We start from the raw sequence: 25496 nt of genomic DNA, 5'->3' as shown, positions 1-25496 counted from the left end.
TTCGACAGGTACGCCCTTGCCTTCCTCCCTTTTGTCATCTACCCCTGTCCAGATATCATTGCGACCTACAGGGCGCTTCACAAGCACGGCGAGATCGTCCAAAATTGATACCCAAGAAGACCAATGATGCGCAGCTTGTGGTGAAAATGGCCACAAGCGGCAAACGGCGACAATGAGCGGCAGCGGCGACAATAAGCGGCAGCGGCGACAATAAGTGGCAACGGCGCCAAGGTCCCCAGTTGGCCACGAGGTTGCTGTCGTAACCCATCCAGACCGCTACGCCGCATGCGATTCGACCAACCGCTCTTCAAGAATGTGCGGCCATGGTCGAGTCGTGCCTCTTGGTCGAGAAGGACGTTGCGCGTCACTAGTCTCGATCGTGAGTATGAAAGGAGTAACAGGATCATTTGGCGACGTAGATCAAATGCACTATATGGGAAGGCAATATCAGAAACGAGAATGGCACCACCACAGTGCTACAGGCCCGAGCACCGACACCCGTTGCGTGCTAGGAGGCAGTGTCGTGCAGCCGCTGGGCCACTACGAACCGTTGGGCGTTCAGCCGCGTTCCCCAGACGTTATGGGTCGGAACGACGGTTTTTAGAATTTCGAAATGAACAAGACGGTCGACGTCTACGAACAGCGCAAGAATTCCGGCTCACTAGTCCCGATGAGGCGCCAAGCTACCTCTAGCCTCCGAACAGCCGCGGGAACGGATCGAGATTAGGGATGGCTGTTTTGCGCTGACGAACGCGCGCTTTCACCCGCGGATCCTCTGGAACATGTAATCTAAACTCAGCGTCACCATCGCAAGTCTCCTGCACCCTGCGACTCGCATGGGTCCTTCATCAGCAGGTCTACTAGGTTTTGTGCCAATGGAGATGCGCAGCAGCTTGGTCTCTACCAAACACCTGGGATTCGAGCTCGTCCGCCTAGGCATCGACCTCGGACATTACCACTTCAAGAGGACCCTGGTCAATGGAGTATATCCACACCATGCCGTGGCGATCATTGGCACGGGCAACATCTGTTTGCTTCGGTCTTGTCACACGGAATAGGAATCTGTACCGCATGCTTCGTAACTACATGTGCCTAGCGAGTATCGACCCAGCAAGGCAAGTGTCAACAGGGTTATGATCTGGAGCAATGCGATATCCATAGGGGCAGTGATATGCTGGTGGAGGGGCAGTATAAAGATAGAGAAGACATCCAGCCTTGGATCAGCAGGTCTTCACTCATTTGTAAGTCAGCCTATAGGTGCTTCCTGATTACTCGCTGACCGCCCTAGAACCTGTTGTATACTTACTCTCGTTACTAATAGTCACCATGCTGTTCCGTCAATTCGCTCTGGCTGCGGCCTCTATCTCTCTCGCAAAGGCTGTCGAGCTTACAGGATACGAATATGTCGTCGTTGGAAGTGGTGCCGGTAAGTCGACCTCATGGATCTACTTATAGTTTCTCGGATCTGACCATGAATGCAGGTGGTGGTCCTCTCGCTGCCCGCCTTGCCCTCGCTGGCCACAAGACACTTCTGATTGAAGCTGGTGACGACCAGGGTGCTAACCAGAACTACACTGTACCTTCGTTCAACGCGAAGGTCTCTGAAGACCCCAGCCTGGCCTGGAACTTCTTCGTCAAGCACTACGCCGACGAGGACAGACAAGCCCGTGACTTCAAGACCTCCTACACCACACCGGATGGTGGCGAGTACACCGGCTTGTCGCCCCCTGCTGGCTCTGTCCAGAAGGGAACCCTGTACCCTCGCACTGGTACCCTCGGTGGATGCACAGCTCACAATGCCCTGATCGCTGTCTACCCTCACCAGTCTGACTTTGAGTACATTCAGAACCTCACTGGTGACGACTCTTGGGCCCCTGACAACATGCGCAAGTACTTTGTCAAGCTTGAAAAGAACGCTTACCTCACCACTGGTAAGGGTCACGGCTACGAGGGATGGTTGGGCACCCAATATGCCCCCATCGACATCGTCACCAGCGATCTTCAGCTCACGAGCATGATCAGCGGCGCTGCCTTCGCTCTTAGCAACAAGACCAACGCTATCATCAACCTGGCCACCCTCGTTGCTGGCGATGCCAACGCCGACACCGATGCCCGTGACTCTGACCCCGGTCTGTTCCAGATCCCTCTGAGCACTGCCGACGGTCAGCGTACCGGTTCTCGTGAGTTTGTCGTCGCTGTCCGTGATGCCACATTCACCAACGGCACGAAGAGGTACCCTCTCGATGTCAAGCTCAACACCCACGTCACCAAGATCACATTCGACGAGACCACTACTCCCCCCACTGCCACTGGAGTCGAGTTCCGCGAGGGCCAGTACCTCTACAAGGCCAGCCCCAAAAACACTGGTGCCACAGGTACTGCTGGTTCTGCTAAGGCTTCGCGCGAAGTCATTGTTGCCGGTGGTACCTACAACTCTCCCCAGCTCCTCAAGCTTTCTGGTGTCGGTCCTTCCGACGAGTTGAAGAAGTTTGACATTCCTGTCGTTGTTGACCTTCCCGGTGTCGGAACCAATCTCCAGGACCACTACGAGATCTCCGTTCAGGGCACAATCGAGAACGACTTCTCTGCTCTGGACGGCTGCACCTTCAAGGGTGACGCTGCCGATCCCTGCATCAAGCGCTACAACACCCCCATCCTTGGCAACCGCGGTATCTACGCTTCCCCCGGTCTTGGTGCCAACATGTTCTACCAGTCCAGCGTCGCGGAGAAGAACAACTGGGACATCTTCGCCTTCGGTGGCCCTGTCAACTTCCGCGGTTACTTCCCCAGCTACAGCGTCAACGCCACCGCCGTCCACAACCTCTTCACCTGGGCTATTCTCAAGGCCCATCCCCGCAACAACGCTGGCTCCGTTACCCTCCAGTCTGCTGATCCTCTCGAAGTCCCCGCTATCACCTACAACTACTTCGACACCGGTGTGGGCGAGTGGGAGAAGGACGTCACTGCCATGACTGAGGCCATCGCTCTTACCCGTGACGCCTTCAAGCGCCAGCTTGTCCCTGTCACCGAGGTCCTCCCTGGTGCGGATGTCACGACCTCCGAGCAGCTCTCCGACTACATCAGGGACAGCGCATGGGGCCACCACGCTTCGTCCACCTGCCCCATCGGTGCCGATGATGACGAGCTTGCTGTGCTTGACAGCAACTTCAACGTCCGCGGAACCAAGGGTCTCCGTGTCGTTGATGCTTCTGTCTTCCCCCGTATCCCGGGCACCTTCACTGCCGTCTCGACCTACATGGTCGCTGAGAAGGCTGCTGATGTTATCCTGGCTGCTGCTGAGGCTGCCTAGATGTTGATGTTTGATGGTCATGATTGTGTTTAGCATAGCCGGTGGGGTGTCTCTTTAGTGTACATATTTGTCGTTTTACATCGTTGATAATCTCTCAGCCTCATTCTGGTTATACATCGCCTTCATGTCCGTGAATTTCTGGTCTTCCATATTCGTCTGAGTGAAGATTTATAAGCGGTGGCTCTGTCCGTCCAATCGTCTCTTGAACTACCCCTGTCCTTCCTACCATCCTGGATGATATGCCCTCATGAACCCACATCGACGAGTCTCCCTTTGCATGGCTCTGCCAACAAGTTGAGCGTGCACTGGCTGGGACCATTGACCTGCAAGCATGTGGATGAATGGTGCAATCTATTGCAATGATCAATATATCAAATGTAACAGCTAAAAAGTGGCAAAAATGTAGTCTTCACTTCTACCCCTAAACAGGCTGTTTATAGAGCTAATTCCCTGCGACATCACACAATCTATAGCTGCAGTCTATCATGTCATAATCATGAGCATTCAAGAGAAATCAAGCAGGGTAACTGGGGTAATGAAATATGGCACGAACCCTCTTCCAGCTCGTTCTTGTCCAACCTGGTGCGCTATCAATACCTCAACTGTAGCCCAGCGGTATGCCCTCTAGTGAAACACGTATCCATCTCGATGCTGCTGTCTACCCTTCCTAGAGGCCTCGTCTTCTTCCTATAAGTCATCGTCTTCTCAATGACATGACCGACATCGGAGCCGAGCCGTAGTCATCCTCGAAGCTAGGAACCCTGTTGTGTGGCTTGTCGTCGATCAACCTACCACGTGCTGGTCCACGTTCTTCGCTGAAAGCGGACTCGGCCTCGGATGTGGCATCTTCGGATTCGGACTCGGAGCGTTCTTCGTCCTCGGAGGGGGGCGCTCAAGACTTGCTCTTACCTTTTCTTGACTTACCCTTGTAGTCGCTCTCTTCAAGATCATTCTCCTCGTCAGATAACTCCTGTTTACGGCTCTTTCCCGCCTTAGTACTCTTGTTCTGAGACTTCTTCTTGGACATGCTCCTGCGATCACTCTCCTCCTCCGCAGCTCCCTCTGAGGATTCTTGCGCGTTCTTTTTGCTTTTACCTTTAGCGCTCTTGCTTTCCTTGGTGTTCTTACCTTTCTACTAAATCTGCAAGCTGCATACCATAAGCAGCAAGCGATGGAGGTTACGGTGGGAAGGGTGGGCTATTGACAAACACGTGGCAAATGCCTACAATAGGCAACAGCACCCAGAGCAATATTTAGGCCGCTCTTCTCCTACGCTGTGATGGCACCAGCCAAGTTCAAAGTGGTAGTTCCAGCGTTAGATGCAAGGATTGTCGGTCAAACGCGTAATTTAAGAACACAAGCATCGTAACGTTTCTATCATTTGAAGATTCATTGGCAGCAGCGCGAAGACGCTATGTAGATTAACGTAGACAACGCTATTGTAGCTATTAAATGTCTCCTCATACTCAGTCTCTCATATCACTGCTGTCATGCTTTCACTCTACTCCTTATCCTTCTGACTTTCGTCATCTTTGAGCTCCATCACCCTCGACGTGAATCCGACATCCTCAGGCTCTGGATCTGGAAGGTCATACGGAAGAAGCGCGCCCGATTGCTGAATAGCAGCATGTGATGAAAACTCATCATGGATGATAATGCGCGGTGGAAGTTGGCGATGAAGCACACGCACCTGAGAGGGCCAATGGACATAGACATTCGTCGGCGGTGGCTGCTCGTAGACGTGCTGAACTTGTGGTCGCTCGTAGTTCTGCATGTAGATGTTTTGCGCAGGTTCGTAGAGATGGAAGTCTTGCTGTGGTAGTAGTGCAGGGGGAGCTCGGACTCGCTCGGTGACGACTCTTCGCTCTCGGCCCGGATCGAGATAGCGCCGCCTCATTTCATACACTATGAGGCTCACTATGTCTCTGAAGTCTGAGAAGTGCATTCTTTGATAGCCTTCATGAACCTGCCTCCTGATACGACATAGCTCAGGGCTTAACCAAGTGGAAACAAAGTCGCTAGTCCATCCTCTTCGAGCGAGGTCGAGCGGGAAGTAGAGAGGTATTAGGATGTGGGTGTCTGGAAGTTCATTCGCAGGATCTTAATCAGGAAGTGGACCGAGGGACCACTCGGGAAGGCGGCCTAGTCGAAAGTCCCATTGATCGAATAGTAATTGTAGTTCATCCAAATCTATAACAGGAAGAGTCTCGCTCGTCTGTATTGGGTGACACGGTTTGCTAAAATGGTGTCGGCTCGGTGCGAGATTGAACTTGCTGAGACCAAGTGATGGTCAGATTTCCTGCGCTTTTATAGTGGTAAACTGATGCCAGGGACGGCGCGGGATCACACAAGCCATTAACATCTGCCGCATTGCATATACGCCAAATTGCGTAAGTCAATAATTCACGACACATAGTTTGAAGACTGAACTGCTCGCCAGGGTGACACGAAGCGCTTGCCAACGTGTCGGCCAGCTCCACTGCGCAGCAGTCACTACCCTGGCAGTCACTACCGAAGCTCGTGTCTCCATGGGCGCCGACGTACACTACTGAATAGTGCTCTCGTACTCAGGGAAACCAGCTGGTTGATTTGTGTGGTACCATTGCGCTAGATCTCGTCTTCAACCGTTCGGGTGACGCCGTTTACTTGCTGCGCTTGTAAATCTTCTTGAGGAAAGCCTCAAAGACCTCCTTTTTCAGGCCTTCGCTCTCATCAACCTTCTCAATCCTCGACCTGATCTCAGTGACACGCTCCTCCTCCCACTGCTCGTAAAATTTCTGCAATTCGAGCTCGTGGTACAGAGTCTTGACCTTAGCCTCCTTTTCAGAGTCCTTTTGGCCATAGTTGTCCTCAAGAATCTTGCGCTGTTCTGGCGTGACCTTTTTCAGGGCTTGGTTGACGAGCCACGAGCACTTGTTGTCCTGGATGTCAGTGCCAATCTTGCCGAGCGTCTCGGGATCGGCGAAAGCGTCAAGGTAGTCATCCTGGGCTTGGAAGTACTCACCCATAGGGATGAGGATGTCGTGAGCGGTCTGAAGGTTCTTCGGTGTGGCGGTACCGTTGTAGTAAAGGGCAAGTGCTACAGAGAGGTAGAAGGAGTAGTATGCAGTCTTGTAGATGACAATAAAGGTGAACTTGTCAAGGCTGAAGTTGTCAAGATTGACATCGTCTTCGGGAGCGGTGAGCAAATCGCACAGCTGGCCGCACTCGGTCTGGAAGGTGACCTCGTGGAACAGTTCAGTTATGTCCATATAGCTCTTCTCCTGGCGGAAGTGCTTCTTCAACAGAAGGTATATGGAACCCTCAAGCATGAAGGCATCGTTGATGGCAATCATACCGACCTTGGGTGCAAGGTACCAGCAAGGGTTGCCACGACGGGTCTTGGAGGAGTCCATGATGTCGTCCGAGACCAGGAAGAATGCCTGCAGGAGCTCGATCATCCAGCCGAGCAGGGCAGGGCGGAAGTACTCCTCCGACTTGGGGTCGAGAGTCTCATTGCGGAGGATGGAGACAGTGTCGACAACTGACATCCCACGGTTGCACTTTCCGCCGACTGTGTTGTAGTCAAGTGACTGGAGTTGATGGTGAGCATGTGACCTTCTGGTAGCATTGTTCAGGGCGTACCTTGGTGAACCAATCAAGGGACTGCTTAGGCAGGTTGTAGCCTTTGCAGTGGTCCTGCAGGTCGGCCACAATGCGTGGCCAGACGCTCTCAAACTCCTTCAACGTGGTAGGCATTTTTGGGTTTTGATTGCTTGCAACCTTCAAGTCAAACTTCGAACAACACTCGGGGTGAGGGGCACTGGTGGGACAAAGGCGGTGCGAGGCCAAATTTCCGCGCCGAGCCCCGCGACCTTTTCCGGGTTTGTTTGTTGGTGCCCCACATTTCACCCCAGCGCAGAAAGGCGCATTGGCGCGTGCAAGCAACACCGACACCCAGCTCGATGCGGTCATAGTCGACTATCACACGCACCTCTGCTACGATGAGTTCGCTCTCGCCAGACCAAGTGGCGCAACTGAAGGCGCAGTTGCATGACGCTGTCGTGTCTTGCACAGAGCGCTGCCTATACAACTCGTCGAAATGGTATGCCGCCGCGGAGCTTGCTGTTACGCATTGACTGTACTGATGTTGACCAAGGGCTGCAGAACTGCTCAACTCGCTCCCAGCCTCAGACGACGATAGTTCTGATACAGATGTCGACTCGCCCATGTCGGGGCACACACCGCCTCAGACACCACACCGCATTCCCAAAGATGCCACTGAGGAGCGACTAGAGGCGCGAGAAGCGCACAGGTACCTCCTTGCGAAGACATACTTTGATTGCCGCGAGTACGATCGATGTGCCGCTGTCTTTCTTCCAGGACCGCTACCCAAAGGCGCCGTTCTTGCGACCTCGTCACCGAACGCGAACTCGAAGACTGCGCCCAAAGGCAAGGCGCGCGCCAGCGCATCGCGCGTCCCAACCGCGACTGCCGAGATCATAGCCGGACTGAGTCAGAAATCGCTCTTTCTCGCATTGTATGCGAAGTATATTGTTGGCGAGAGGCGCAGGAACGAGGATAGCGAGATGATTCTCGGCCCTCAAGACGGCGTCATGTCTAATAATGAGCTGTCTGGTATATCCACGATACTTGAGCAGTGGTTTACTGCGTTGCCTACTAGCGCGCGGCAGCCGCAGGGATGGTTGGAGTACCTGTACGGCATTGTGCTTGCCAAGGGGAAGAACGACAAGCTCGCAATTGACTACCTTTTGCAGAGTGTGCATCAATATGAGTACAACTGGGGCGCATGGCAGGAGCTCACGTCTCTTATGAGCACGAACGAAGAGGTGAGAACAGTTGTCTATTCTCGAGTCGCGTTGACTAATGTTGCTCAGCTTCAGGATTTGTCTCCACAACTGCCGCAGAACCTGATGGCCTTTATCTTTCACGTAACCACCTCGCAGGAGCTGTACCAAGTCAGCGACGGAGTACAGAATTCGCTCACACAACTCATGGCTATCTTTCCAGCGTCAGCATTCCTGAAGACGCAGAAGGCGCTGATGTTCTATCACAGCAAAGACTTTGATGATGCTGAGCAAATATTTTCAGATCTGATGGTCACTGATCCTCACCGTCTTGATCACCTCGACCACTACTCGAACATCCTTTACGTCATGGAGATGAGACCAAAGCTCGCATTCCTTGCCCAGATAGCAACAGCGACGGACAAGTTTCGGCCAGAAACGTGTTGCGTCGTTGGCAATTACTACTCGCTCAAGTCAGAACACGAAAAAGCCGTCATGTACTTCCGTCGCGCTCTCATGCTAGACCGTAACTTCCTCTCGGCTTGGACACTCATGGGTCACGAGTTTGTCGAAATGAAGAACACCCATGCTGCCATCGAGTCTTACCGCCGCGCCGTCGACGTCAACCGGAAAGATTATCGCGCCTGGTACGGTCTGGGTCAGACTTACGAAATGCTCGAGATGCATTCATATGCGCTCTTCTACCATCAACGGGCCGCGGCCTTGCGGCCATACGATCCCAAGCTGTGGATGGCAGTTGGCCAATGTTTTGGAAAAGTAGGGAAAGTCATGAATGGTATTCGGGCGTACAAACGTGCGCTTGTAGCAGGTTCATACGATGGCGAGGTAGGCACGTCGTTTGGGGGTGGCGAAGGAGGGTTTCGCGCCGGCCTCGATCCGGAAGTACTCTACCAGATCGCCCTTCTCTACGAACGCATTCGCAACATGGCCGAATGCTCTGCATACATGGAGCTTGTCCTCGCTCAAGAGGAGGGTTCAGAAGATGAGGTGGACGGTGGAGGCGTTGGCGTGACACCGACAACGAGCAAAGCGAGACTCTGGCTGGCGAGGTACGAGTACCAGCGCGGCATGTACCAAAGAGCAAGTGATTTGGCAAACGAGCTATGCCAGGACAACTTCGAGGTCGAAGACGCCAAGGCGTTGATTCGGGATGTGAGAGCTAGGCAGGAAGCTCACTAGGCGCGAGAGCGGGGATGGAGTAATGTCTTGAGATTAGCGCAACAGTTCATAGCATAAGCATTAGCGGCGCAAGGTATGATACCCATTTCTACTTCACCTAACCACTTTCACGCTTCCAGCTCAATAAGTGATGAACACGAACATGCAATCACATTACTGTTGGTAATAAGCAACAAATCAAGCCCTCGCGCTAGACCATGTCCTTCCTCTCACGCCGGTCATAATCTTCGAATCCAAAGTCCAGCGTATTAACCGACTCGACCACGTTGACCTCGGTATTGACTGTGATACCGCCCAATCGCCTACCGCTATGCTGCCTATGCAAGCTCTCTGTACTGCTGTTCTCCATGTTATCTCCCTCCTCAACACTCGCACTCGGCGTCCCACTCTTCATCTTCGAATCCCTCCCCGCATTGATAGTCGTCAACATATAACTCTCATCAGCCTTTCCATACGCCCTTGACCCATCCGTTTTGTCCGCCGTCTTGTTACTCGCCAACGTGCCCCAACCCTTCGCATCGCTTTGCTGTGAGCCTGCGCCGTACGGACGGCTGCCATAGCCGTACTGTGGCGCGGTGTTCTTGCGGCTGCCGCGTCCGTAGGTCGAGCCGAGCACGACGCGGAATAAGGGCTTCAGGCAGGGAAGGTTACCCGCAATGATACCGGTGTTGCATTCGACGACGGTCCAGATTGTGAGGTTGCGACTGTCCCACAGCCAGTCGCCAGTTCTGCCGTAGGAGGGGAGGAAGGAAGTTTTCACTAGGGCGGCGGCTGTTGCGCTGGGAGGTGTTAGTTTTGGTGATTTGTCTGGGTGGAGAGATATGGAGGTCTTACAAGACTCCCAGGCCGAGGATGCACAGCAGCGATGACTTTTGCCGCTTGTTCATCTGCACATTCCACAGCAGTGGGATGGGGATGACAATCGAGAACAATACGTCCGTGACGATGTTCAGCGACACGTTGAGGTAGCTAAGTATCTTGATGGTGGGGACACTCCAGCATGTCGCCTTGACCGTGTGGTCCCACAGGACTGCGATATTTGTGCATTGCAGAATGATTGTGAAGAAGCATCCTGTGGTATAGACAGCCATGAATGTCATGATTCCGATGATGATGCGGCGGTAGACTGCGCGCACTGCGATGCGCAGCAAGAAGAAGCCGACGGATATTTTGACAAGGGCAATGGCGACCACGTAGATTGGCTGGGTGATGAAGTTGAATTTGTAGCCCATCGCGAATTCATGTGGTTCAATGTACTGAATATGTCGCCCGGCTCCATAGTAGACTTGCGGAATAATGACGATCTGACCAGCAATACACTGTGATGTTGTCAGTGTGATTGATTCTGGTTTTTTTGGAGCATACATGCTCTGTAGATCTTGATTTCGATTCAAAGTGTGCGACACAGCTGTCGCTTGACTCCACATCTCGCGATGCCTACATTGTACATTCTCTAACATGCAAACAGATGCAAACATTCAGAACTGTGAGTGCTGCTGTGAGAACCGGATGACTCACCAGAACCATTGCCGATAGCATCATGTAGTCATCCCATCCAAGACTCCTTTGTCGCATCATAGAGATTCTAACAAAAAGCCTCGTTGCCATAGTAATCAAAGCCATGATCGTGACTGTCAAGGTGGCCCCCAAAATGATAGGACCCTCGTCCTCGTTTGGTGGCCCTTGTCCGGTTGCTGACGTCATTTCTGAGGTTACTGGGTTTGTATGTGCTTGCAATGATCTTGTTCAAGCTGAGAAGCGCTTCGCAGCAGAGATATCTGACATTCAACAGTACGCAGTCATCTAATTCAATCCACTTCTGGAACATGAGAATTATTATACATCAAGTTTAAAGTCAGGGGAGTGAATCCACAAGACATGTCATCGGCGTACCACCGCTCCGAATCTGCCCAGCGCTCTCAAGTCAGAGATAGCGTACCTTGGCCTGGAGGTGTACGAGAGCTCGACCCACAAAAACTTGACAGGAAGAACCTCCGAGAGCTTGGCCAACGAAAGCTCGATAGGAAGAACCTCCGACAGCATGATATTTTCTTGGGCAGAACACGCTGCAGCGGCTCAGGCTGGAGTTCTCGCACACGCGTTCGTGAAATGAGGGACCACCGTGTGCGTGGCGCACCGCCAGCAGGTTCAAACCAAAGAATGGTGGCGCGGAGCCCTTGGTACGGTAAGTTCCGGCACAGTGGACCCTTAAAACCGTGACGAGAGAAGCATTGATCGAGGGTTCCACTGAGGCTGTAACGTGCTCGCCAGGATTGATTCATCCTGATGCACTGTTCGTTCCTGGCTGGTGGCTTTCAAAACGATGGCAAGGGAAAACCCATGATGGGCATCATCTGGCGTTCCGGATGGCCAGTGAAGATCTTGGTCGCCTTCCATGTTGATCTTCTTCTGTTCATCAGCGAATACGAATGCTCAGTATAGGCCTCGGACAGCTGTGAAGGTCCCTTTCCCATGCTACTCAAGGAAGACGGGACGGGGTCGTACCTACCTACCTATGGTGAAGTCCAGATTACCTGTAGCACAAACCTTACCAAAATGCCTTCCAACTCCCCATGTAACTCTGCCTCAGTAGTAAGTCGGATAGCAAACCGCGCGGGCGGCACGCTTTAACCGAAGTTGTTATGGTCTAGGGTGTCTGATTACAATTTGAAGTGCCCCTGTAGTGACTGGCGCAGTGCCTCTTCGATTGATTTCATGTTGTTTGGTTCCGATATTCCCTTCAAAGAACATGGTAGTCTTTCATACTTGCAGGTGCTTTCGAGAGTCAGACTGCAGGCTCCTTGATACTCCAAATTTGTCCGCACCGGAAACGAAAAAAAATCCTACAGGATTGTTGCAGCGGGGAAACGGGCAACTCACAAGGGACGGAGCGTCTTAGAGCGCCACCCGCGAGTTCGGGGCAAGCCCTACAGTCCGATCTACGCAGCCGTCGAGTTCGGCCGCTTGACGAGCTCATTTCGAGCCCTGAAGCCTTGTAATTGGCTGTCTCCTACATACGCGAAGGCCCCACACTGACGCAGAGCCCCTGTAAATGCATCTCGTTAGCCGCATACCTGGTCTACCTCCAATTCGCACCAGCCTCTTTATCGCCGCTGGGCAACACCGTCCTCTGCGGCCTCCAGCATATCGCCGCTTCGGCAACGTCCAACGAAGTTGCGACGTCCTCAGAATGCGCTTTGGCTTCACGACAGTCGGCAGAAGCTTGACACCTGGATCGGGTCCAATCCAAACAACATCTCGGGTGGTTTGCGCGGCCAATAACACAGGTGATTCAACCCCCCTGTGGCTGGTTGCAATAATTGGTGTCTTGTGGGCTGAGGATACGTGTAAGACAGTACAGATCGATCAGCAGAGTTGTACGAAGAGCACGAAGAACATGACGCGCTACTGGTACTAAACTGCTGGAACCTGCGCGAGCAAATTCGGATCTTCGATGGGCGCAATACAATCGCTTGCTGAACGCCTCGGTTCCACCGTTTCAGCGGTTAACCGTTTCACGTGTCTTACATGATGCTGGTTATATTTTCTGGCAGGCATGCAAGCGTTAAGCATATGATGTCTGACCGACTTCATGGTGTCGGCACGTCAGTTGTGCATTATCTATCATCCGCAACAGTGGTGACTCGTGAGCCCGTGAGGACTTCACGGAATGAACTTTGACCATGCAATGTCCAACTGTGATCCATCACGAGTTATCCATACGACCTCGACCAAAATAATCTCATCGTCCGTCGTCTTTATACCGGCAAATTGACTGACAAGAACGCCTAAGATGTAGTGTAAGCCCCGCACTATGAGCTAGTCGGCTCAGCCGTCTCTGCAAGGGGCGCGCGGGTTGGATTGGCCGTCGCCATCCTATCGCCGCAGTACGGACTAGGATGATCTAGCCCTGAGGTACGCGGGCCTGATTCCACAATAAATTAGTCTGCATTAGTCCACCCTGAAAGGATGCGACGCTCATGCTACGCTGATAATAACGACCTGTTCTCGAATACGGGTGGACCGCCTCGGAACTACATCCTGTGGTGCCATGCATGCATATCAAATTCTCCACGGTGTTCGCCATACACAAGGGTCCGAGTGGCTATCTTACTCCGATGCTCGCCGGCAGTTGAGGTGACAGCTTGAAGATCCAAACCAGATATAACCAATAGGTACTCTTGTAGCTCATTGTCCTGCAGCAGCACCTTCTTATTCCTCGAGCGTTTCATCGCTCATCATATTTACTCAGTTCACGATGCGTTTGGCTTCGCCATTGGCTCTGTCTCTGCTTGCTGGCACGCTGTCACACGCTTTGCCTCCTGCGCAAGACAAACCCACTTCCACCGTATCTGCCGCTCCATCTTCGGTCACGTTCACTGCTGCCAGCACTGACACCGCTGTAGCTGCTGATCAGTTGGACCAGCTCTCGAACTTTGCGCAGGAGCAGACTAACTCTACTCTGTCCACTAACAGCAAGAAGCGTAAAGGATGCAGCTTGTCGAACGTAGCTGTGCGCCGCGAGTATTCCTCTTTGTCGAAAAAGGAGCGTAAGTCCTACACCGACGCTGTCCTGTGCCTGCAGAAGAAGCGGACCAAGACACCGGCATCTCTCATACCCGGTTCGCGGTCGCGGTTCGATGACTGGGTTGGTACACACCTGAATCAGACCCTGACTATCCACTACACCGGTACTTTCCTTGCATGTAAGATCAAGCTTTCTTCCACTACGTTGGGTACCTCCACGCTTCAGCGAACACCTAACTTGATCATCAGGGCACCGATATTTCATCTGGCAATACGAGCAAGCCCTTCGCAATGAATGTGGCTACACTGGCTACCAACCCTACTGGAACTGGGCCAAGACCGCCATCACCGGCCTTGAGAATTCTCCTATGCTTGATGGCTCTGACCACTCCATGTCCGGTAACGGAGAATTCATCCCTGGCCGTGGCAATGTCATTCTCGGCGGCAACGGGCTGCCTGAAATCGCCATTCCCGCCGGCAGTGGTGGCGGCTGCGTCACATCTGGACCTTTCAAGGACATGAAGGTCAACCTTGGCCCCATTGCCCTCGGCCTCACCAACGGTAGCACCGTTTCTAACGGCGATGGCTTGGCCTACAACCCCAGATGCCTCAAGCGCGACTTGACTGACTACAGCAACAAGAAGTGGGCCAATGCTACCAGCATTGTCAGCCTTATTGTGGGCAACGAAGACATCGAAAGCTTCCAGATGCAGATGCAGGGTGTTCCAGGCAGCGGAAACATCGGTGTTCACGGTGGTGGTCAGTCATCGATGCCCCGCAAAGTCCATGTATGCTGACGAGCGTCTAGGTCACTACTCTATCGGTGGTGATCCCGGCCGTGACCTCTTTATCTCTCCCGGTGACCCTCTATTCTATCTGCATCACGGCATGATCGACCGCGCCTGGTGGATCTGGCAGCAGCTTGACAGGAAGACACGCACCAGCGAGAAGGGAATTTCTGGAACCAACACCTTTTTGAATACTCCTCCTTCCGCCAACACTACACTTGACACCCTCATAGACCTCGGCTATTCCGCTGGTCCTCCTGTCACGATGAATGACTTGATGAGCACCACCGAGGGTCCTATGTGCTACATGTACTTGTGAACCCAGAGCCACGGCAGTGTGACACCGAACGTAGATTCAATGCATAATTGTACTTTGATAGTGCTATCACTTTGGTCATAACACGTTGCATGACCTCCATCTCAGAAGATTATGGTGACTACCTATTGGTTTATATTGAATACAATGCGAGTTTGAGCATTGTGGTTCCACAAGATACCTGGACTTGACCGTGCGAGTTGTCACCACCCATAGTCGCTCCAGATCGAAATTGAGTGTTCCAGTCATGCTTGTCAGAATGATCATTGTAAACTCAACACCAATGCTATTCAATGCCTACGCGACCTTAATTAGTCTATATGGAGTCGCCACCCTGTTACTTACTTCCGCTGGGTCTAGACAACAATCAAAAGTGTGATCACAGCGTCTTGTACCCAGGCGAGGTTGGTGCAACACCAAAGAGGTACTCGGGTAAAACATTGTTCAGCTTTGCGCCCCATAGATGAGCTGGGCTGGTGAATAAATTTATTACAGGCGATTCATCAGGCTTTACATGCTCCCAGCTAGTATCAGATCAGTACTCGTCATCGTTGAATGTGCTGCCCCGGAGATCTCCAAGCAGATGGGCAATAGCAAGTGTACTGCTCACTGTATAGTTGCGGCGAGACAAAGAGTGTTTCAAGCAGAGAGCCTTGGAGGTTAGACGCAAGCTATTAGTCACATATTTCGTCTCACTACTGTAAATTTAATCCACTATCAACTGCCGATCATGCCTTCCGCTCCCGTCACATCCTGGACCACAGGATACTTCGGCAGGTACGGGTTATACACCTGAGGGAAGCTTAGTTGGCGACTTGTCGAACGCTGGATCACAAGTCTGACTTACAGATTGACATCTTCCGTTGTAGTCGTCAGTATTTGCAAGCTCGATTGCGAGCTCATTGCCGGGCACGCCCAGCTTTGCCAGCTTGCCCGATTTAGGTGTGACCTTGTCCCATCCAGGCCCAGCAGAGGGATTCTTAATCCAGGACACAAACCAGTCATTCTGGTAGTCAGCAAGCGCCTGCTCACTTTCTGTAACGTTGCTGATGGCATCGAAGCACTCGTTACCGCCAAGGAAGAATGGTATCTCAGTACCGTGGGTGGGCGCGGACACGGGAAGGCCTATTCGTGTGTTAGTTGATAACTGGTCATGAGTATCCTCGCGACAGTGACGCACCCCAAACATTAGCATAGTCTCCAAAGAAGCGGTAGGTCCACGTGTCCTGGGTGGTGCTCCTCAGATCGCGGAGGTAGTCAACCGGACAGAAGAAACGGGCGTCACCGTATTGCGCGCCACTCATCTGAGACACTGTATCGTAGTCCGAGGCGTTGTACGCAGCCAGGAGAATATTTTTAGGAATCTCGGCAACATCGGCGTCAAATGTGTCAAGCCATGCACTGAAGTCTGTGTTTTCTCCACCGTACACAAGAGCGAAGATTGCGCCCTCGCCGTCCGAATTACCAGTCAACAGAGGAACATGCGAGGCATATTTTCCAACGGCAAGGCGGCTCTCATAATCCTGGTAACGGGTGATGTTGTCAACAGCCGGCGTAAACCATGTGTTGTAAGTGGCGTTGAACTTCTCGGTCTGGAAATCGTACAGGTCAACTTTGCGGAGACATGCCAACTGACCCTTGCCATTAGGGCAACCAACTTCAGAGGCGACGACATCGAGGGCCTGGTTTATCGGAGCTACGGCGGGTCCCGACTTTGCGTTGGCTGCCATCTGAACGGCACCCACAAGCCAAGTATCAGGATGGTTCCAGAGGTAGTGGTCAACTTGAACAGAACCGGACGAGTGGCCACCGAATACGATATGATCCGGGTTACCACCAAAGGCTGCGTCACACGTACTTATTAGCTCTAGACCTGGAAACCAAGGCTATCGTGAGCCACAGAGTATACGCACCAGCAATATTCTTGCGAACCCAGTCTAAGGCCTTTTCGACATCGAGGATTCCAAAGTTCTGAGACTCGGTCGCACTTTCCAGTTCGACTGAGTTTGGGTACGCAAAGATGCTCTCACGAGTGTTGAAGCTGACATACACGACACCCTTGCGAGCGAAGTTATTTCCCTGGAATTGAGGGTTGCTGCTTGAGCCGGTAACCATCGCGCCTCCATACATGTACACGAATACTGGCAAGTTTGAGCCTGTAGCGGGAGCCCACACATTGAGGTTCAAACAGTCTTCGCCCTGCTGCGAGTACAACGTGCCTGAAATTGCTTGCGGGCATGTTGCGCCATACTGCGTTGCATTGAAGACAGTAGGCTTCTCAGTCTCAGGGACGTTCTGAGGCGCCTTCCATCTTTGACACTGTGAGTATAAGTGCGCACCACTTCATTTGCATATACGACGCGTGACTTACCGGTTGTCTCCTCCAGTCGTAGCAGCAAATGGAATACCCAGGAATACCGTGTTATTGTGGAGATCGAGGAAGCCTTCGACAGTCGCTTGAGGGAGTGTCACTCTCGGCGCCCCACCTACGCTCTTCCTCGCAGGTGCTGGGTGCATGCATTCCACACCGACGCAGATCCCAACCAGCAGGCTGATCAACCCGTGTAGAAGCCCCATTGTACCGAAAGTGTGGTTTAGCGATAGAAAAATGGAAGGCGTAGGCGATGTTCTTTTTGAGGTCTGCCGATCGTATATATACCACGTGGTCAGCACGTGTTGAGCAATTTAACTCCCTCTGAGATCTGCTCGACCAGAAGGGTCCCTATGCACGACATGTGGTCCTTTCGATGAACCCTGAAAAATTTCTCTGCTGAGAGCAGTGCGGCACGCCTCCGGCAAATGCGAGGGCGGGGACCAGCCCTCAACAGGCTAAGCTGGGCCGGTGCGGCAACACTTAACAATGACAGTGCTTTCCTACACCATCCGATAGTCGTCGACCGACCAAATATGGGGGGCCTGATCCAGCCTTGTGAACAAAGAGTCTACTCTTCCAACAACAAAACATTCCAACAACAAAACATTCCAACAACAAAACATTCCAACAACAAAACAATGTCCAAGTGTTAACATTTAATGGCAATTCCATACGTACAGTGCTCGCTAAGCTGTAGTAATAACAAATTCTTAGGCAGATAGAGGACCTGTTGTTTTATGCTTCCCGCAGGAAGATACTTTACGGCACAGGCCTGGTCGATCACAACAACTATCAGATGCTATACAGGCAATATGACTTAACGGCAGCCAGAATGGTGCCTTAACGCGAATCAACATGGATGCAACCCTGGCGAATCGGTTCAACGTCGGCAGATCGTCATGGTCTGGCCCCACACACCATTCTGTCGACTCCACCGATACATCCATGCTCTGGTTGCGAGCACGACACCTCGGTTCGGAGTAACACATTGAATGTTGGTGTCGAGGTAAGAGATGGACTTGCATGATTACACTGCTGAAGTTGTCCGAATGTCAGGTGACTGTCCGAGTCAGCACCTTAAACTGTGCGACGCGAACGGGACGGCAGTGGACGTTCGGGGCCCGGCAGCTGTAGCGGCACGCTGCTAATTGCACCAAGGCATCATCCTCGTTACAGCACGCTCCGAAAAGAGACAATTTTTGTCCGTGGAAGCAAACGGGAGGTAGAGAGGTTGCGCCAACCCAATAATCGTTTTGTCCGCGACGGCTCGGCAGGGCTGGTTTCACTTCGTCCATGCAAGACCGCTAGTCATCGTTGCGACGAGATGAGATCGTCCAATGACTCCACCAGGGGCAAATGGTAGCTTCGATGTCCGCAAACCTAATTATCTGGGTACCCCAGGAGGTTGAATCAGTGAGGCCCACATGATTTTGCTGGATTGAACATATACCAGGATGCTCTCCATGATCTGATCCCTTTCTAATTCACACTTCATCGATTCCATTTCTGAAGGATCTTCCAAAGAGCCCTGATCCAACTCGAAAGTAAAAATTGACTACAGTAGGTACAATGGCTGATGGCATCGGCCAAGTGGTAAGTACTGTTCTCTATCGCTGTTACAAGTCCGGGCTGATCGACCTTTAGGTCTCGTGGTACATATGTACGGTGGCTGCGGTTCCTTTCGTAGTGCTGAGGGTGTACACCCGGTGGACCAAGTTCGGCGGTCTCGCCATCGAAGACGCCCTCATCGTCCTGGCTTTTCTGTGTCTGATCGGCGACCTGGCCATCCAGCAGCACATGTGGAACTTGGGACTCGGTAACATTGCTACGGTGACTCCAGAGAACCTCAAAGGTATCATGCAGATGATCGTACCTGGGTCCTTCCTGTATGTGGCATCTCTGTGGGCTGTCAAATTCGCGCTTGTGCTGTTCTACAAGCGCCTTGCCGTACCTGGCTCGAGATTAGTCACAGTATACAATGTCGCCCTGGGTGGACTGGCTGTCACGTTTCTCATCATCATCTTCGACATCTTGTTCCAGTGCTATCCATACAACAAGCGATGGTCTGCGGATCCGGACTGTGAGTTGCATTCCACTAGTATTGGACTTATTTCTGACTGCGAACAGATCAATGCGATCCGAAAGCTGCTCAAGCAAACTACTGGATTACAATACTCTGTACGCTAGTTTCAATTCCTCGGCATACGACCCCTACTGACCAAAACAGTCAATATCATCTCTGATGCTATCATCATCTCGCTCCCGATCACCATGGTCATGAGGCTGCAAATGAAATTGAAGCAGAAGCTCGGTGTGGCCGCTGTGTTTGCGCTTGGTATCTTCGTGATCATCTCAAGCAGTAAGTCGCTTCTGCGCGGTCGTCCCACTTGGACTACCGTACTCATACTACGCTAGTCATCCGGGCGTACTACTCCCACCTCAACGAGACGATGTTGACTTGCACTGTATCCATGGTCGAAACCGCTATAGCTATCATTGCGTCGTGCCTACCAGCCTTGCGGTCTATGTTCATTGGAGGCAACACACAGAACGTGACAAGCAGCTACGGCAAGCACTACGAACTCACGTCGGGCCAACGCAAGACTAACAATACCCTAAATGGACACACTGCCAGTGTTATGTCGCCAAGAAGGACAATGCCAACAGCACATGATTCAGAGGACTCGCTCGTCACTGCCAATATGCCAGTCGAGTCTGGTTCACCAAGCTGCTCAAACGAAAAGGGCTGCATCCACGTCGAAACGACGATTGCTACGCACTTTGTCGAAGACGGTGCGAGCGCAAAATCGGCGCCACGACGTTAGCTGTGCAACATATGCCACGAGAGTCTGCGTTCAGGGTGCAATTAATGATCAAAGATACATGAATTCCATGTTCCCTTCACGACTGCGTTAATCCGGTAATGCTAATACTCTAACTAACTCCTGGCTGTATGGATTGACCTACGTCCAAACCGAGTGCAAAGCAGGCTGCGAAATCCCGAGAACGTTTGGCGACCGCACGCCTAAAAAGGGTGTGCTCCAACACGTAGTAATGGGCCACCGTAACTCCCGAGCGTGGACAGGAATTGTCGCTACGTGCATAGTTACTGGAAGATGAAAGTGCCACGATGACGTGGGCCGAACCCTTGATAACATCTCTAGGTCACGATCCGCCGCAGCAGAAATAGAAGCTCGAATTCAGTCGGGGGAGGAAACACAAGGCTGCAAAGTTATAAGAAGTTAAGCCTTCAAAATTGGGTCAATATATCGACCACCGCACTTTCGATTCGCGACATCTCGCCCAATGTCACTAAATTCAGTACACCATTCAGCCGCTTTGCACTCCTATGCTGCCGGAAGTTCGTTGCTGTGGGTAACCGAGCTACAGCCATTCGTCTCAAAGATGGACGGATACTGCTTCACAATCCAAGCCAATTGGCACCTTAGGGATCTCTTCTAGTCAGTGCATACTGAAGAACGAGTGAGAAAGGACCGCACACAAGTTTGGAGCAGCGAATAAAGTGGTGCATTTAGGAACAATAGTTCCATATCTCGCTCATAGACTACTCGGAGCATCAGTTCCTCACGGGTAAGATTATTCTAGGAAGAAGCTCGTCTTCCCTTAGTCAAGCGCTTGGATGTTGTGGAGTTGCCGTGATGTTCCCAAATATAATGTCATTCAAGTTTGCCTCATTGAGACATGTGGCCTTCAGGGACCAGACCGCAACGCTAGCAGTCACAGTCTCGTTCAAGCTAGCCGTCCTGAGGATCATCGTGTTCAACGGCCTAGTCAGGAAGAAAATACTAGTTGCAGCAGCTTCGCCTCCGTTAAAGAAGAGTTCAATAGCCAACTTATCAACAATGCCGAGAGTCGGAATGCAATATCGCCATTTAGGTCATAAAGTGCGCCGCATAAGAATATATTGGTGAACAGAGGATAGTCAAAGCCGTTGGTCTTGCCGCGGTCGAGCCAGATTAAAGATTTACCAGGCAGGATCGTGCCACCTAATACTGACTCGCCAGATACGGAAGAGAGGAGCCTAAAGTTGCTGTCACAAAGCTTGGTGCGTAGTTCAATCTCTTGGTAGCATTACCTACAGTGCATTATCGAGCGAGTTGCTTCCAGTCAGGCCAGTGATATTAGCTTCGTAATACAAAGCACCAGACTCAACTTGCGAGTAGTCGACGAGAAATGTGCCATTTTCAAGCGAACTGTCAAAGGTAATTTCGGATTTGATAACTGCTTCGAGCTGCAGTCTTGGCTGCTACCCGCGCTTGCAAGCTGTTACTTGACAGGATCTGTTGGTCAATAGCAAAGAAGATTCAACGTACAAGTTAGGTCTTATTATCTATTGCCGGGGCCGCTCACGTGACTATCTAAGCGAGCTGTTTCTGCAAGCTGAACCTACTAAAAGTCTTCCACACACTACCCCCAAATGTAACGGTGTGAGGAGGAGGACTGCACTTAATCGACTATCTGAGGTGGGCAGCTACATATATAGGTGGCTGTACATGAGCTATACCGGTACCAGCTCGCACTTGCGGTTGGGCATGGCCCAAACCGTTACACTAAAGAAATCCAATTGAAACGTGTCACAGCTAAAAAGTGACAAAATATAGAATGTACTTTCACATCTAATCAGGCTGCTTATATAAGGCTAGTTATCTGCGACAAAACGTCATTCCAAGCCTATCTGACGCGCATCGAACTGAACTGATATCTACTCACATTCAGGGGATCTTCGGACTCCTGAACGACTGAGGACGGACGCGATTGGACCCGGCTGCTTCAGTTATGATCATGATCGATTGTTCCAGCCAGACAATTACCGCTGCTCAAATGGTGCCTCCGCGATCGCAATTTGCATTGGGTTCAATTGAGAACCTTCTCCCAGCCCTTGAGAACTGCGTTTGCTTATGTGACTGACGCAACGTGTCTATGTAAACGGATCAACAGCAGGATAACAAGCACAGATACCTCGTCTTACAGGAAATCTCTATGCGTACTATGAATCCACTTACGCAGGTGTCGCGCAGTTGCGGTGTATGCTGATTAAATAGAGTGTGGCCCGGGGCTGGCTCCTCGAATTGTGGGGCAGCGGCACTTTGAAGCGCCGCAAGACCTTTGCTTCGTCCTTGGCTCCGACACCAAGCCTCAAAGATCGAGGATCCGGGTAGGCAGGGAAGCAATACGAGTGCACCAAAGATAAGGGCGAGCAGACTATCCGACTTCATGCCCACGTACAGCAAACTGCGCCGTTGGTGTCTAGTTGCCCAACCATGACGGCAATCTCTTCTGCACCCGTGAAAGCGCTGGCTTTGATGCGCAGTAGGAAACTCAAAAGCATTGATCAACTATTTTGACATCATGTAACGATCAGAGCAAGCCGGTTGCTGAATCTGGTTGAGCACGACACAATAGAAAATGGTGCTTTCACGTAGTGCACAAGGCAGTTGCAACGAGGGAAAGGAAGCTCGGGCTTAGCTTTGTCGGACCAGGCAGGAGCTTCGGTCTGCTGTTATTGTTTACCGAGATGTTCCGGTTCTAACTTCCTCTTGTGTCGTCGCTACACATGAGAAGAGCCGCAACGATCATTGCGCCGAGTCCACGCCGACTGCGGTCTTAGAAGAGGAGCTTATAAAGGCCGCGAGCTTCCGCAACATTCACATTGCCCCTCACCACATTATCTCCAAGAAAGAACGCTGCGATGGCGCCATCTAATACATACAAACATGGCCTTCTTGGGTTGTTGTGCCTGACACCAGCCCTTGCGTTTGGGCAGATTAGTAAGGCAGAGAGCATTCACGCCTGTCTTTCGGATGGAGGCATACACGCCTCGATATCTACAGATGCCACCTGGTCGAATGACACCGCGGCTTTTCAATTTCGCATCCCTCGAGAGCCTGTATCCGTAGCGTTCCCACGGAATCAAAGCGAAGTCGCATTAGCATTGGGCTGTGCCCGGAACGCATCAACCAAGGTGTCGGTATTCGGCCGTGGTCACTCTTTCCAAGGTTATAGCTTTGGCAAGCCTGGTAATCTGGTAATCGACATGGAAGCATTCACCGAGCTCAGCTTCGACAACTCTACAAACCAGTTGACCTACGGCGGAGGGTCAAATATCGGACCAACTGCCAAGTTCCTGTGGGACTCTACGAAGCGCCATTTCCCTCATGTACGTGGCTCGCACGTCGGTCTAGTGGGCAGTAGTTTCGGGGGAGGCTTCGGCAGTGAGTGATTGAAACCGCTGTCGTAAACGCAACGGACTGACGAATGGCTTATAGCAACCAGCAGGTTCCTCGGCATTCCCGCTGATAACCTCGTCTCGGTCGAATACATGCTTTATAACGGAACAACCGTGACAGCGGGTCCGGGCTCTGATCTGCTGTGGGCTGCCCAGGGTGCTGGCCCGAACTTCGGTGTCGTTCTTTCAGCAACAACAAAGACATTCGAACTACCTCATGACGGGGCCGTAAGTTATTCGTTGGCTCTGGGCGAGGTCGATGTTGATACCGCATCATCTGCCCTTCTCGCAATTCAGAAGTGGGTTCTTGACGGAAAAGCGTCGGACGAACTCTCTCTTCGCTTCTCCCTGGCCGACTTTGCGTCCGCTGGATTCTTCTATGGTCCGGAAGCAGATTTCGATTCAGTCTTCGCCCCGCTCGTCGAGTCGTTGAGATCGATCACCCCTGCAGTGAACTTGACGAAAACTGTGCTCTCCTCTTTCTGGGAGTCCGAGGTTGCTGCCGCTGGCGCTGGTATGAACCTACCCACTGGAGGCTCTCTCGGGGGCCGCGCCTCGCTCGTCCAGTCTTGGACAACAACAAACAAGCACCCGCTAAAAATCAAGCAAGCAAAAGCCCTGCTCACCAGCTATCATTCTTTCAACAGAACTGACCTCACTCAAACTGGCTTCCTTGATCTATGGGGGGGTGTTAGTCGCCATATCGCCGACAGCGATCATGCGTTCGCGCACGGTGATAATCTCTGGCTGATACGTGTTGATGGCGTTGCGAGTTTAGGCGTCTGGCCCAGCGATGGCCTTGCTTACATGCAAAACCTCCTCCAGCCGTTCGAAAGTTCGCTGAAGAAGTCCGCTCCTCTTCGCAGCTTCGTCAACTACGTCAACTCAGAGCTAAGTGTCAAAGAGTGGAGCTCAAGACTGTATGGCGCCAACTTTGCAAGACTTCAGAAGATCAAGGCGGCTATCGATCCTACTGGACTCTTCTCTGGATACGGCCTTGCTATTCCAATTGCTCGTGCTACTCGCTCTTGAAGTCCGTATGTGGAGCGATATACAGGGGAAATACCAATTGGGGCTCAATTAATGGGAAGAAAATGGGAGACGAGGTGGTACGCGAGGTTAAGGGCCTGATCTAGTCAGGTTAGAGCAGAACGGGAGGCGACAGAGCTACAGTAGAAATTCAATGGGTCTACCTCATGGTTTTGTCGTTTCAAGTAGAAGGAGCTGCTGTCGTCATTTCCATGCTCAGTGCGGCCACTGCCCGGTTCGTTTAACCCCGCCTCCGTTGGTAGTCCTCACTCACGTCCTTCGCCACCTCGTCACTTTTCATCTCGTCCTGCACAGTCATCTCCGTCAACACTAGAGCAAGTTTTTTCTCGGGACATGGAGATTCCATTCACCTGTATAGTTCTTTGGTCTGTTTAACTATGACCTTCAGATCGGTCGTCTTTCCAACAGCCGGTTCGAGATGCTGGAGTTTGTTGTCAGGCGTCTCGATGATGACGAGGTAGGGAGCTGTAGCTCTTCCATCCGCGGCAGCCTTGTTTGGTACCTGAGCTGGGATGCTCAGTAAGAAAAACGGGAGTAGCGACTTTACCCGCCACCTTCGTGCCATCAGCATTTGTATAAGTCATTAAGAAAGGTGTTATAATGAATGGATTGAAAGAGTCTATTGATCTGGTAAGAAGTGCCGACGAGAGAGGTCGAAGGTATACATAAGATGCTTTTCGCTAACGTGTTTTATAAGCGAGTGCGCATTACAAGCGAGTGCGCACCCCACCAACTTTTTGCAACGCGTGAACTTATACTATCATGGCACCCCCAACTCAAGCCCAGCCAGCTTCTTATGAGGCTAATATACACCTTGCTATCTTAGCTCTCCAGCGAAATCAAATTCAGAGTGAGGCAGTTGCTGCACAGACGTTTAATGTCTCTCGAGACACACTC

General features: G+C 51.9%; 9 protein-coding genes across 9 annotated transcripts; 5 read left to right on the top strand and 4 right to left on the bottom strand.

Annotated features, from left to right (window-relative positions):
• Nucleotides 1-1326: 1326 nt before the first annotated feature.
• M421DRAFT_92483 (GMC oxidoreductase) lies at nucleotides 1327-3310 on the top strand (the record flags this gene model as incomplete). Its single annotated transcript, XM_033598038.1, has 2 exons — nucleotides 1327-1426; nucleotides 1482-3310. 2 exons carry the CDS (start codon nucleotides 1327-1329, stop codon nucleotides 3308-3310), a joined length of 1929 nt encoding a protein of 642 aa, XP_033448432.1.
• A 2642-nt stretch (nucleotides 3311-5952) lies between these two features.
• On the bottom strand, nucleotides 5953-7048 carry M421DRAFT_63153 (uncharacterized protein; the record flags this gene model as incomplete). The annotated part of the gene is made up of 2 exons (XM_033596044.1): nucleotides 5953-6882; nucleotides 6935-7048. The coding sequence occupies 2 exons, from the start codon at nucleotides 7046-7048 to the stop codon at nucleotides 5953-5955; spliced, it is 1044 nt and encodes a 347-aa protein (XP_033448431.1).
• A 197-nt stretch (nucleotides 7049-7245) lies between these two features.
• On the top strand, nucleotides 7246-9394 carry M421DRAFT_420712 (anaphase-promoting complex subunit CDC23). The gene is made up of 3 exons (XM_033592576.1): nucleotides 7246-7394; nucleotides 7449-8139; nucleotides 8188-9394. The coding sequence occupies exons 1-3, from the start codon at nucleotides 7294-7296 to the stop codon at nucleotides 9295-9297; spliced, it is 1902 nt and encodes a 633-aa protein (XP_033448430.1). The 5' UTR covers nucleotides 7246-7293; the 3' UTR covers nucleotides 9298-9394.
• Nucleotides 9395-9397: 3 nt separating this feature from the next.
• M421DRAFT_391775 (uncharacterized protein) lies at nucleotides 9398-11001 on the bottom strand (the record flags this gene model as incomplete). Its single annotated transcript, XM_033590010.1, has 3 exons — nucleotides 9398-10076; nucleotides 10132-10616; nucleotides 10816-11001. 3 exons carry the CDS (start codon nucleotides 10999-11001, stop codon nucleotides 9488-9490), a joined length of 1260 nt encoding a protein of 419 aa, XP_033448429.1. The 3' UTR covers nucleotides 9398-9487.
• A 2554-nt stretch (nucleotides 11002-13555) lies between these two features.
• M421DRAFT_63064 (Di-copper centre-containing protein) lies at nucleotides 13556-14931 on the top strand (the record flags this gene model as incomplete). The annotated part of the gene is made up of 3 exons (XM_033596035.1): nucleotides 13556-14003; nucleotides 14074-14583; nucleotides 14633-14931. The coding sequence occupies 3 exons, from the start codon at nucleotides 13556-13558 to the stop codon at nucleotides 14929-14931; spliced, it is 1257 nt and encodes a 418-aa protein (XP_033448428.1).
• A 470-nt stretch (nucleotides 14932-15401) lies between these two features.
• M421DRAFT_420710 (alpha/beta-hydrolase) lies at nucleotides 15402-17635 on the bottom strand. The gene is made up of 5 exons (XM_033592575.1): nucleotides 17300-17635; nucleotides 16842-17239; nucleotides 16109-16771; nucleotides 15776-16053; nucleotides 15402-15720 (listed from the first exon to the last, which is right to left on the bottom strand). The coding sequence occupies exons 1-5, from the start codon at nucleotides 17503-17505 to the stop codon at nucleotides 15646-15648; spliced, it is 1620 nt and encodes a 539-aa protein (XP_033448427.1). The 5' UTR covers nucleotides 17506-17635; the 3' UTR covers nucleotides 15402-15645.
• Nucleotides 17636-18871: 1236 nt separating this feature from the next.
• On the top strand, nucleotides 18872-20127 carry M421DRAFT_101050 (uncharacterized protein; the record flags this gene model as incomplete). The annotated part of the gene is made up of 6 exons (XM_033586595.1): nucleotides 18872-18895; nucleotides 18947-19382; nucleotides 19430-19480; nucleotides 19530-19661; nucleotides 19718-19936; nucleotides 19970-20127. 6 exons carry the CDS (start codon nucleotides 18872-18874, stop codon nucleotides 20125-20127), a joined length of 1020 nt encoding a protein of 339 aa, XP_033448426.1.
• Nucleotides 20128-23012: 2885 nt separating this feature from the next.
• On the top strand, nucleotides 23013-24581 carry M421DRAFT_63572 (Glucooligosaccharide oxidase; the record flags this gene model as incomplete). The annotated part of the gene is made up of 2 exons (XM_033596071.1): nucleotides 23013-23535; nucleotides 23590-24581. The coding sequence occupies 2 exons, from the start codon at nucleotides 23013-23015 to the stop codon at nucleotides 24579-24581; spliced, it is 1515 nt and encodes a 504-aa protein (XP_033448425.1).
• A 225-nt stretch (nucleotides 24582-24806) lies between these two features.
• On the bottom strand, nucleotides 24807-25247 carry M421DRAFT_420706 (uncharacterized protein). The gene has a single exon (XM_033592574.1). The coding sequence runs from the start codon at nucleotides 25168-25170 to the stop codon at nucleotides 24946-24948; it is 225 nt and encodes a 74-aa protein (XP_033448424.1). The 5' UTR covers nucleotides 25171-25247; the 3' UTR covers nucleotides 24807-24945.
• Between the last annotated feature and the right edge of the window lie 249 nt (nucleotides 25248-25496).

Source organism: Didymella exigua (genome assembly GCF_010094145.1).
Source record: "Didymella exigua CBS 183.55 unplaced genomic scaffold M421scaffold_14, whole genome shotgun sequence".
NCBI classification, from domain to species: domain Eukaryota; kingdom Fungi; phylum Ascomycota; class Dothideomycetes; order Pleosporales; family Didymellaceae; genus Didymella; species Didymella exigua.
This window is presented reverse-complemented; position numbering and strand designations above follow the sequence as displayed.

Coding starts and splice junctions, on each gene's coding strand:
- M421DRAFT_420712 (XM_033592576.1), top strand. CDS start 7,294: ATGAGTTCGCTCTCGCCAGACCAAGTGGCGCAACTGAAGGCGCAGTTG. Junction 7,395..7,448: donor CTATACAACTCGTCGAAATG/GTATGCCGCCGC, acceptor ATGTTGACCAAG/GGCTGCAGAACTGCTCAACT. Junction 8,140..8,187: donor TTATGAGCACGAACGAAGAG/GTGAGAACAGTT, acceptor AATGTTGCTCAG/CTTCAGGATTTGTCTCCACA.
- M421DRAFT_420710 (XM_033592575.1), bottom strand. CDS start 17,505: ATGGGGCTTCTACACGGGTTGATCAGCCTGCTGGTTGGGATCTGCGTC. Junction 16,772..16,841: donor GGTTCGCAAGAATATTGCTG/GTGCGTATACTC, acceptor CGTGTGACGCAG/CCTTTGGTGGTAACCCGGAT. Junction 16,054..16,108: donor AGACTATGCTAATGTTTGGG/GTGCGTCACTGT, acceptor ACACACGAATAG/GCCTTCCCGTGTCCGCGCCC.
- M421DRAFT_420706 (XM_033592574.1), bottom strand. CDS start 25,170: ATGCTGATGGCACGAAGGTGGCGGGTAAAGTCGCTACTCCCGTTTTTC.